Source organism: Camarhynchus parvulus, chromosome 9 (genome assembly GCF_901933205.1).
Source record: "Camarhynchus parvulus chromosome 9, STF_HiC, whole genome shotgun sequence".
NCBI classification, from domain to species: Eukaryota; Metazoa; Chordata; class Aves; order Passeriformes; family Thraupidae; genus Camarhynchus; species Camarhynchus parvulus.
The window spans coordinates 19,374,815-19,387,000 of record NC_044579.1 but is presented as its reverse complement, the minus strand read 5'-3'; the positions used below and the strand labels follow the sequence as shown (position 1 = coordinate 19,387,000).

Below are 12,186 nucleotides of genomic sequence, written 5' to 3'. Positions count from 1 at the left end.
TCTGCTCCTGGGAAACCACAGCAACAGCCCAGCAAGATGCCACCTGGTTATAATGCACCAGTACCTCCAGCCCTGCTCCAGCCTACAGCACTGAGCACACTCTCTGCAGAGGTGCATCCTGCTTGGAATGTCACACACACTCAGGAATACTTGCCTGGTCAAACAGTGTCCTGTTGACAAACAAGGTGTTGTTGGGCTTGGCGAGCTGCCGGGCAAGGAAGGTAAAGAGACAGCCAACCTGTGATGGGGTGAAGTCAGAATTCTCCACCATGACCTGAGAAATGTTGGAGACAAAAGGGAAAAATAAACCCTCAAGGAATTGATTCTGCAGCTGCCTTTGGGAGAGTAACTGGGACAAGAAGAAATCCCTGTGAGCCATTGTGTCTCCTCCTACCTCACACACCTCCTGGTGTTAGTCCATCCTGAAGGTCAAATACAAGTCCCCTTCCCCAGCATTCAGCTGTGTCACCTGAAGACACAGGCAGTGGATGTGTCCTTGCTAAAGCACTTGTGTCCCAAAGCTGAAGAGGCCCCACCTCTCTTCCCTCTACTCAAGGGAAGAATTCTTGCATGTCTCTGTTTTTCAGGTGTGAAGAGGCCCCAAACCCACATTTATCTCTGCCTCTGTAGCCTGTGTTGATCATGGGACATGGAACAGCTTCTGAGCAATGTTGTCACATGGTTAAAGTGTAATTATTATAGGAGAAAACAACCCCAAACACCTCATTTCAAGCCTCATTTCACCACTTCAACTGTGGCATGCAAAGAACTACTCTAATAGCTAAGAAATGACTGCAGGTTTGGGGAAGGGTTTTTCTCACATTATGTTTGCATTAGTCTAACAACATTTAGGGAAACATGTGGCTGTACTGACTTGAAATTACAGAAAAAAGGAATATCTAAGATCCACTACAAAAGGGTTTGGAAATCCAAGAAGTGCTTTTCACCTGTCTGGTGTAAAAAACATGAGCCTGATGTGTCCTAACTTGGTGTCTCCTGCTTCAAAAAATCCTAAACCCCAAGTGAAAGTGAAATGCCCCTGTTTGGAGAGACCCCTCTAAGAGCAGTGTGTTTAAGCTGGGAGGAAATCCATCACCTGGACAACTCTGTCTGCTAAGATCTAAGAACTGCTGTAGGAAAGCCCATGAAGCAGCTCACAGTTTATCATGTCATTCTCTCAGAGCTGGGGGAGTCAACTGATGTCCTCAAGTGACCCAGAGTTCCAGACCCCAAGAGATGCTAATGGTTTTGTGACACAAGAGAGGCAGGCAGGCCAGACGCATTAGAGAATCAAGCAGAGCTCTGCTTGAGACACCAGCTAATGTAATCATTCTTTTTCAGTTTCCATTTTCTGTCCAAAAAGGCTATTTCTTACAGGAGCCTAGTCAGAACAGCACTACCTAACACCATTAAATACTACCCACTGAAATATCTGGAGTGTTTTATTAATTTTAGCTTTGTTTTTCACAAACTGAGTACTTGTCAGTCTATGTGAAGGTGAGCATGCTGCATCCCTGGAACAGAGCAACTTCCCAGAGGCTGCAGACCAGCCACATAGATGATTCATTTGGCAAAGTTTTGATCAGCATTAGCAGAATGTCTACATTTACCAAATTATTTCAAAAGCACAGCTATTTCCTAGGTGTTTTCTTTATTGTTTATGACAAATTTAAATTGAAAGTTTCAAGAATTTTTAACTTTTATCCAAAAGGACAGCAGATTTCAGACCAAAGGACTGACAGTTTTCTTAACACCACTCTGTTGCCTGAAGAAGCAAAGCTGCCCTCCTGCTGTCGGTGCCATAACAGGAACACATCCCCAGCAGCTCTGGAACATGGCTGCAGTGTGCCACCTCCTGCTAACAGCAGCTCAGGACACAAAGCAGAGAGGCTGAGCCAGCCCAGGGCTAAAACACCCCTCAGAGCCACATCCTGCTCAGGCAGGCTCACAAAACCCCTCACAGTGCTGCTCAGCCCACTGCAGCAGCACTGCCACCCAAGTCACTCATCGTGCCCTTGTCTCATCTATCAGTGATGACAGGGACAGGGAAATGCTACTTATGGTATGTTCATACATAAACAGCTTCCAAGTGGAGTCACTCATGCTTAATGGTGACAGCTTGAAAGGGAAAGCAAACAGTGCTTGGCAGTGAGAGCTTTTAATGGGAACATCCCTTGTTGGGAACAGGGGCTGGGGGTGACAAGTGATTTCCAGAGCACCAGGCTGATAACTGACATTCCTCTTCTCTCCTAAACTAAAGATAGGCCTGTCATCCTGGAAATGCTGCATCCCAAACATAGCACTGGCAGGCACAGGGAGCAGGGATTCAGCAGAAAAGCAGTGGCACCCTGCCAAGCACAGGTTACCTGGGACCTTTTTCAGGCTCAGAAGCAATCAGGGAGGAGATTCAATGAGAAGCAGATCAAAATAAGCTTAACAGTGCAGAGATGAGAAATTTGACAAAGCACCACCCAGGTGAAATCACAGGAAAGGAGACCTCTCTGTCAGCATATTTAAAGTGCATGAATCATCACTTCTGAATATCCAACCTACAGCTCTGGCTGAGGTGAATCCATGCTCCTGCCCAGCACCTTCTCAGAGGTGTCAGCCAGGACAGGACTGGAAACACCTCCTCCAGATTGCAGGCTGCACTGCAGAGCACTGCATGCCATCAGTCAGATACAAACAGTTTAGGCACACTCACTTTCAGAAGAATGTCCACAATTCTCTGTTGATACTCCACAGCTTGCTTATCATTCTTGAAGTCTTCAAAAGTCTACAAGAGGCAAAACACTGACACCTTGAGCAGAATCTCTCAGAATAACAGCAAACACAAAGCAGCAGCCACATCACAAAGCAGCCAGTGCTGGTTTAAGTCCTTTCTCTGCATATCCCTAAAAAGCAGGTTCCAAGATATGATTTGCTCTTTTGCAACTACCAAAATGATTTTTACACATTCAGGTAAAAGCAATGGGTCCAAACAGACATAGGAAATTCTAGAAATTTGCAATGTAAGAAGGACAGATTTCCATGCAGGAGATAAAGATAGGCACTAGAACACTCTTTACAAATATATTATTCTTGTTTTTCCTCTGTTTTAAAGACAGCCTCTGTTGCCAGAACTTTCACTGTGTAATGTCATGTTCATCACTCTGTATTTAAGGCCACAAAGGACCTACTGTGATTGCCTCTGATATCTCATAGGAAAAGCACCAGAATATTCCTGCCCCAAGCCAGGAACTTCTGGTTTAGCTAAAGCATGGATTTATTGACAGGAACATCACTGATGATGGGAGAACTGGCAGAGCATTTTCCTCTCAGAAAGCCAGGGCCTCTTACCAGAGCCAGCACGTTGAGGAATTCCCGTGTGTCAAAGTGCAGCAGGGTCCGAACGTAGGGATACACCTCCTCATCCACAGAGCCCTCAGCTGAGTGCAGCCTGATCAGGAACTCAAACACCTGACAGGACAAGGCAAGCAAAGACAGCAGATTTCCTATGGATTTCAGATAACTGGGAGCACAAGTGTGTGGGAAAGCAGCACTGTTATGTGCTTTGTACTTGAGCTTTAAAGCCCCTTAGGAGTCCATTGGTTCTTATTTGAGTGGTGTTTTCTGTTGCTTGTCAGCCCTCCTAAGACTCACCAACCAATTTAAGATCAATCAAAATTTAAGATCAAACAAAAATAAAGGCTTATTTATACTTGCAGACAGAAGCAGTGTGAAATTAGAAAACTCCCTCTCCCCTTCCTGGCAGCTTTCCTGGGAAGCTGTGCAACTCCTCCTTATCCAGGGCATGGCTCCTCTCCTTGTCAGCAGCTCACTTGGGAAGAGCCAGTCAATCTGCCCCCTCACTGTGAGGCACAAAGCTTGACTGACTGAGGAGCTTTTCAACTCTTCTCTCTTCCACTGACTCTGCAGTTCATGAAACTTGAGGGCATCTTCCAAAATAAACTCCTTTTACTAAGCCCCTGACAAAGGTGTCCAGACTGTTCCAGGGAACCAGGAGGGCAGGGCCAGCTGCAGGTGTCTCAGCCAGGCTCACAGCAGAGCTGGCTGCCAGCAGGAAGGGAGCAGGTGGCTCCAGGCTGGAGCAGCACTCAGGAATATGTGTCAGGTACACACTGGGATCCCATGGAAAACTGACAGGCCATGTGTTCTCCCAGCCACCCTCTGCAAGTGTCAGGTTCCCCCATTTACTCCAGCTCTGAGTTCATTTTCTGTCAGCACAGTGGCAGTGAATCCAGCAGGATTTAGCAGCTTGCCTGTCAGATCCACACCTTCCCTGCTGACCTCTGGCAGCTGGGAATGCTTAAGAAAACAAAACAAACCCAGCAGACACAAAGGTGTTACTTAAACCCAGCTCTCAGGAACACCACCAGCAACCACAGAAAGGAGAGGCTGAAGATTCTTCCCAGGGCTATTGCTGCTAACTGGGCTCCTGCTTCCCCTCAGAGCCTGAGCAGGAGGCAGCCCAACAGCCCTGGGAAAGGACAACAGCTAGTGCTTGGCCCAGCAAAGTAGAGTGGGCTGGTTTGCACAGCTGCTGAGGAAAGAGGCTGCAGAACCCAGAGCTACCACATACATAGAGCTGCAAGTTCTGGACTAGGAAACAAAATTGAAAAACAGAAAAACCACAAACAAAAACCCACTCCACATTCAAAAACTGGCTGTTCCATTGTACTGTAAAGAGAAAGTGCAAAGGAAGAAGCACTTCCTTCTCACTGGAACCCTGAAACTGAAGTGAAACGCTAAAAGCACAGAAAAATATTTGTTGTAAAGCTAGCCAGAAACTTAGGAAGAAGTTTTGTGAGAACAAAAAGCAATGATAAGTAACATCCTGTTTCAAGCAATTGTCAGATTAGTCCAAAGGAGTCAAAAGCCTCCAAGAAACCTACAACCAAGAGCTACTGAGACATTTCTTCCCAGAGTCAATCCGGTGTCACTTGCATATGAAAACAGGGAAGACCCATCTTCGACACATTAAGTTTACAAAGAAGAAACAACTACACATTTTTGGTAACTCTGTGGTAAAGAATAAGGCAAAAAACCCAATCACTGAGAACTCTCTCTTCCCACCCCCCAATTTACAATTGAAAGAAAAATATTACATTTAAATGTTCAGACTGCAACAAATGTTTGATTTCATCCATTAAAAACTAATTTTGTATTTACAGCAGGATACACTCATATCATAAAGATACAGTTATCAGACTGATATTAGTTTTCTCTTGGAAACTCATGAAATAAGATATATGCAGCTTCTTCTAAAAACCTCATGTGGGAAAGTTGCCTTCCAAGGGGTTTCTCACCTGATTTTTCACCAGAGGTACCAGATCTTCAGGAATATCACCCAATGGATATGCACGGCCTGCCAAGGAGCAGCTACAGAAAAGGAGGGGAAAGGCATTTTAATACACCTGACATTAAAGACATTGAGAAGTGTTCATTTTTTGACTTAATTTTCAGGACACCCTTAACACAAGGCAAACCAATTTATTTTGTAAATCATGAAAGCAAGAAGCATCCCAGGCAGCACTGCTGTTAATACACACTGAGCCAATGCACTGCATGAATCTGCAGTCATTCCACAGCAGGAAAATAATGGGAGAACTCAGCATCTCCCCCAAAATTTTCAATTTTAGGACGCTGGAGTAATGCAGAAGGTAACTTCACAATCTTGCACAGACTCCAGAAAGGGGATTCACTAATGAATCTCTCCTGTGCAAGCTCCTGCAAATGGTGGGGAGCCCAGCAAGGAACAGCTGAGCTATCCCAAAAGGCAGGGCAGAACATGGCCTGCTACAAAACATGAGGCTACTGAGCCCTTGGTCAGGGAGCTCTGTGTCTCACAACAAAACCAAATTGTGAAATTAAAAATGTGCATTAGCAGTAACTTGGGCTCTAAGCCTCCAACTTGATCCCTCCTATTCATGCACACCACATACAACAGGAAGGGATTTTAAATTTAAGTGAGCTGTAGTGGGTACCCACTGCTATTTTACACAATCTCTCAGAACCTGAAGCTTCCATAAGGTTCTGCAACTACAGCAAGTTTAATATCTGGTGCTACCACTAGACAACACCTCACACTTTCTGAAGGACCTTACCTTATATACACAAGCAGCTTGTTGCCCATCACCACCTGCTCATCTACAAAACAAAAATTATTTGTCACCTTCTTTTCAGCAAGACAAGAGACAGATTAAGTTGTTCTCCACAAAAACAGAGTTTATCACACAAAGCAGAGCAGCTTTACAAACAGTACTAAAACACTCTCCTGTTCTCCAAGACCCTTATATTGGGTATGCATTCCCTTTGCATCTCTTTGTTGGAAGTGACTAGGGATATTGAAAATACCAAATATCAAAAGTGGAAACCTTAAAAGGGAAAGCATTCTGTACCTGTGAGAGACTTTCCAGCATTCAGTGGAGGAGCAATGACTTTGAACAGCTTCTGTAACAAGAAAAAAGACAGTGCTCAAGCAGCTGGAAAAGCTCAAAGCAAAGAACCTATGTGGTTTCAAAGCAGAGATCAATGGGGTGTCTTCCCACAAAAACTCTTTATCACCATGTCTTCTAATTAACAGGCACAGAGGACTCAAAGATATGGCAAAAGATGCTTTTTACAGCCGATTTTATGAAAAAACAGCTTTCATTCCATCATCTCTAACCCTAAGCACAGGCCACACTAAAGCAATGTTCAGCAGTCCCAGAGGTCAGTCAGAGCATAACCCACCAGCCCCACATCCTCTTCCTGTATATCCTGGAACAAACACTTCCACCACTCAGCAGGGTCACCAGAGCCTAGTTTGGGCATGTAGAATGAGGATTTGTCTAAACACTTGCCTCCAGAAAGCAAAGTTATTTATACTCATAGAGCTACTGCTCAGTTTTCGAAAGTCCTTTTTAAAATTATGACCACCTAAAGAGCCTCCTTCCTTAGAAAAATCAAATGAGATTACAGCTGCTAAAACTTAGGCAGGTGAAGATTTTCCCATTCTAATGGTCCCAGCTCTCTATTTCAGCACTACTGAGAAAACACCAGCAGTGCTTCCATGGTGAAACACATTGGGGTTTTAGAGCCATTGGCACATCTCCAGAATAACCAGCAGAATCAACAGGGCCTTCAGAGAGCCTTACAGTGAGTCCTGTGCTTCCTGCTGAGAGATCTCTTCCAAGTGCTCAGAGCAAGGCCTGCCTCAAGCAAGGGCTGTTTCTGGCCTTTTGTATGAATTGTGTACACGCAGGCTCCTTAAATAATCATGTTAATATCTTCTGCTGCCTTTCCTTTTTATTTTATTAACATGACTATATTTCCTGCCCTAATTCTGCAGAGGATTTCTGCCTCAGCAGGGAATTTGGTGTTCTAAAGCACAGTAATTACAAATCACTTCTCTCCTCTACTGCATCCAGTGAAATAAACTGCACATATCACACGATTCCCCCCTTGAAATGGAAATGAGCAAGAAGGCAGAATACAGAGAATAAAATAAGACTTTGGGTTTGAAATGCTGTTTCTCAGGAAGAATGTGTGAGAACATGCCAGTAGGTGCAGGAGCAGCTCTCCTACCTCCATGGGGCTGATGAAGTCATTCATCCCACTGTTGTAGACGTAGATCATGGCATCGTACAGGCGGTTCTCCCAGCACAGCAGAACCACCTGCAAGGCACCAACGCACAGGCCAGCTACACAGCTGCTCCTAACTCACAGCTTTCTTACTCCCCAGGCCCTGTCCTTGCACTTCCATCATCCAAGAGTACAACTTAAAGCAGAATGAGAATTTCCACTTCTAGAACCACTCTCTCTGAAAACCCCAAACCCCCCAAAGGAGTGTTCAACTTAGCAAGGATGGAATCTCACTGTCTAGAGTCTAGAATTCATATGAGGTTAGAGAATAAATTTTAAAAATCCAGTTCTTAAAAAACCTTGCTTGCAGTAGTTTGGTTGGGTTAGTGAATCATAACATCAAGTTTCCAAGCAGCTTCACCCTTGAAATGTAAAGCCATGGCATCAGAAAACAGGACTGCTGAGCAGGAACACCTCCCTGCTCCACTAACTGCTGTGCAAAAGCAAGTACCCAAGCTGACAAACACAACTCCAGCTTTCTGAGCTCCTGCAACCTTTGATGCCAGGTAAGGTACTCAGAATGGGAAAGAGTGACTGGGGATAACCCTGGAGGATTTTCCAACATATTCAGCTGCTGATGCATCAACCTATGCCAGGACAAAAAGGGGGGGAACAAAACACAGCCACATTGTACAATTCCCAACTCCCTGAATTTGATCCCAGGGACACAGGGAAACCCCACATGCCATGCTACACTTAGAAGCACAAGATGTTGTAACTGCTGATTTATTCAGAGGAGCTCAATACAGTATGCAACACAACCACTCACCTGCTGGATGTCTAAACTGGTGATATCCATATGCACAATGCAGGCTTCCAAGTTTTCCAACCTGCTCTTGTCTTGGAAGTGAAGCAGCAAGTCTTTCATCACTTGAGCTGTGATTCCCGTCAGCTTATCACTCAAGATATATGGCTCCAAGCACTCCAGAAAGATGCCTTTGGCTACAGAGTTCTCACTCATCTTGTCATATATCTGGCTAAATAATAGATCCCTAGGAGGAAGGAGGTTAGTTATCAAATAATTTTATTAAAATCTCCTTGCTTATCTACTTTCCAAGGGCTCCAGATTAAACTCCATTTTCTCTGTATTTCCCAGGCTCAGGAACTGAATGCCCTGTTCAGCTCCTGTACAGGGGCAAGTTACACGGCATAAATCAGCTATGGATGTTGCAGCAAAAAAAGTGCTGCTAGAAGGGAAGCAGTGAGGATGACAGAAAAATCTATCAAGGCAGGTTCTTGGTTCAAAGCAACTTTTCTTCCTCAACTCAACACATCAATGCAAATTTAAGAGATGGTTTTGTGTGAGCAGTGGGTTCCTGACTTCAATACTGGTTTTTAGGCTATCCTCTGAACTGTGATGTGACATGTGCCATGGAATGATGTGATGCAATTCCTCTACACCACGTGGTGTCACAGGAAACAGCATTGGGAGCTACCTGGGCTGCTGGGGTGTGCCCTGGGGACAGGCCAGCAAGGCCAGACTTACATGCGCTGCAGCAGGAGACAGTAATCCACGATGACAGGCACCACATCCTGGGGAACAAACACAACAAAGTTGTAGGGACTGATGGCAAAAATCCTGCCAAGCAGCACATCCTGCAAAGCATGAAAGGCAGCCTGGCCAACACAGAGCAGAAACAATGAGGTATCTGACTCAGCTGGTACCTGGCACAGTTACAGGTTTTCCATATGCTGATGCATATGGAAAAAAAGCTCTCCTGACACTCCTGCAGAGCACAGAGAGCACACGGGTTCTGCTCTGCCACTCACTATACCCAAGTCCTGATTTTTTGAGTGCATACAACACGTGAGAGCTGAGCTGAACCACAGCAAGGTATTTTTAAAAATAGACAAGTAATATTTGGAGCAAAACAAAGTTTATTTAAAAAGCCAAAGGATTTCTACAAGAGTCCTCTGGAGCCCCATACCTGAAAGTGCTGCTCCATAACCTGGATTTTTCCTTGGTCAGGACATTTCTTCAGAGTCCGATCGGTGTAATGGAGAAGGATTTCAACCATCTGAATTACAACAAATAAGAAACCTCATTCAAATCCTCTACTGAGGCCTTGCTTGGTAGCACATTTCAGGCTGGCTTGGGGGTTGGCTGCACTGTAAGCTCTGCTGCCCCATTTTGGGTGTGAAGTGCTGTGGGCAGGAAGGAGAACAGGTTGCCAGGAGATGGTGGTGTGACAATGGCACAGAACTGCCCAGAGGGATACTGAAGGCCCACACTAACTTAAACTGAGCACAGAGCTGGGCAGCCAGCCCAAAAGCCAGTTCTCTGGCTGGTGAACACATCCTGAAGCACAAGGCTCATCTGGGCCACTACTTTACCCAAAGCTTAAGCTGAAGTATATTACACAGAAAAACATAGCTACCTGCAAGTATAATAACAAGATCAGAGCACAGGTAAATAATTATTGCAGTAAGTGTGCACTTTAAACACACCCCTCCCAGAAGCAAGTTCCTGTAAAAACTGAACTGGATCAGTTGAAGAGCTTATTCCATGTTCACATAAACACAGAGCACAGTTCCCACCCTCAGAGTCAGCAAGTCACATACTGATGGACATGTGCCAAACAAAGGTCAGGGAACTCCTGAGTTACCTACACAAAGGTTTCTCTTCACTGTGAGGGGACCAGAGAGCTCCAGGCCTGGATGATAATGTCTCCTTTTGGATTGATAATACTGCAGATTTTATCCCCACCTGTACCCAAATGGTATTTCCAAGTTTTTTTCTAAAATTCTGCTCCCAATTTCAGCAAGAGAGGAACATGTACATGTTCTAGAGTCAGTTGGATTAATTCATGGAGGACAGAAGCTGTTCCTTTCAGGAACACAGTATCACAGCACACATGAAAATCCAGTTGGGAAGAGCTCAGGGACTCACTCTGTCAGCAATGACTGCTTTCCTCTTGCTCGTGTCCCCAGTCAAGCCTAGAAAGAATGAGGGAATAAGGTGAAAACCAAAGCTTTTCTCACCCAAGCTACCAGCAGAAATTAAAAAAAAACTCCACAGTTCAGATGCTAACACAACTACCCTTGAGATGTAGAGGTCAGGATATGTAAATACACAGTTTTGTGTTCTACTTTTAGCCCCCTCTTCTTCCAAAAGGTTTGTTCTCCTCACTTCCAGCACAGGAATGGCAAGAACAGTTCTGAGTGCTGTTTAATACTGAGAGAACAATTAATGGAGAGCTGTCAAAGACTGTACATGAGGGTAATTGCTGGAGGAGGTCTTGATGCAAATAAGCTGAATAAAGTGCACTAAAAGGGGAAAATATAAATGCCAATTCAAAAAGACAGTTTTTCATTATTCAAAGCATTACAATCTGCTTTATTGTGCTATATCCATGCACTAAAACAAAACCCATCTTCATATACCAGCAATTTCACAGCAGGATCCTGTCCTGGGAACTTGCACCCCACTGTCAAAGCCATCAGAAGTTATTTGCTGTAAAATCAATGTGTCCAATACAAATCTGACCACACAAGGGGCAGTTTCTGGCATAATTAACATACTTCTCAAGCAACCTCTTTTGTAGGAAATGTGGTGCCAAAAGCCAGTATGATTCTTTCAGTTCCTTGTACAGTCAGGGGAGAGACCTGGATCAAAGCACCTGCTTGGCAGAGCTGACAGAGAATCACACTGGAAGATACCTATGGATCATGCATGGCCTTCAGGAATATTTTAGCAGGTTGGATATTCAACATCTAGGTCTACCTCCTTCATGTAAAGTGACAACAGCATGGAGTCACACACAGATCAAGCCTGATTTTCATTTGAGTTGCTAAAGGGACTACAGTTAAAAAAAAAATTTAAAAAATCAAACTACTCCATATAAAGGTTGCTTCTGCCAAACTCAAAGCAACACATCCTATTTTCTCTTCTTCAATTCAATTCTGTTTTCTTCCCCTAAAAAAGTGATTCCTGGATGTGCAGATAATTAAAACCATCCCCAGAGGTTTCAGTTAGAAGCAAACAAGTCCAAACTTACCTACAACAGCCTTTGCTTTACCTTCATAAAAGGACCAAGCAAGAGCCAGAGCATCTGTGAGACGTTCTTGTTTCAGAAGGTGGTCAACTCTCTAAAACAACAAGGAATACTGGACCTCAGAGCTACAGAAAGGATGATTCCCTCCCTTTTAAGACTGGCATTTCCCAGTAGTGGGTCATGGTTCCTGACAGCAAAGCAACACAACACCTCAGAAGCTCCCACCACACTGCAGTAAAGGACAGGATCTCAATGAGATTCTCTCAAATGGACACTTTCTGCTGGACTAAGGAATGTCAGGTCCCAGTACATCAAGTCCCTATGGGGGGACATTTTAAGTCAGGTGCTTGATGGATGAAGATCCCCAGCATTACTGACTGTCTGATAAACAAAGGATAAAAATTTTCCATTCCCCATCTTTGCCTAATCACTTGGAGCACAACAGTTTGGAGTGAACAACTCTGCCATGCTTTCAGCAAAGCAGGTACTTATCCTACCTCCTATTTTCTCCTGAGCTCACAGTCAGCAAGGACTGAAGAAGATCACAAGTCACAAGTATTTTCTG

The 12,186-nt window shown here is 44.4% G+C and overlaps 1 protein-coding gene across 2 annotated transcripts in view; it reads right to left on the bottom strand.

Moving 5' to 3' along the window:
* VPS8 (VPS8 subunit of CORVET complex) overlaps positions 1 to 12,186 on the bottom strand; it is a 65,590-nt gene that overhangs the window by 32,988 nt on the left and 20,416 nt on the right. For both annotated transcript variants that reach the window (XM_030954453.1, XM_030954454.1), the window contains 12 exons: positions 11,625 to 11,715; positions 10,517 to 10,563; positions 9,555 to 9,644; positions 9,113 to 9,159; positions 8,396 to 8,618; positions 7,570 to 7,659; positions 6,402 to 6,453; positions 6,108 to 6,150; positions 5,310 to 5,382; positions 3,340 to 3,459; positions 2,705 to 2,776; positions 155 to 274 (listed from right to left, as the gene is read on the bottom strand). In XM_030954453.1, the coding sequence (XP_030810313.1) occupies positions 155 to 274; positions 2,705 to 2,776; positions 3,340 to 3,459; positions 5,310 to 5,382; positions 6,108 to 6,150; positions 6,402 to 6,453; positions 7,570 to 7,659; positions 8,396 to 8,618; positions 9,113 to 9,159; positions 9,555 to 9,644; positions 10,517 to 10,563; positions 11,625 to 11,715 (1,068 nt within the window). The remainder of the gene's footprint in view (positions 1 to 154; positions 275 to 2,704; positions 2,777 to 3,339; positions 3,460 to 5,309; positions 5,383 to 6,107; positions 6,151 to 6,401; positions 6,454 to 7,569; positions 7,660 to 8,395; positions 8,619 to 9,112; positions 9,160 to 9,554; positions 9,645 to 10,516; positions 10,564 to 11,624; positions 11,716 to 12,186) is intronic.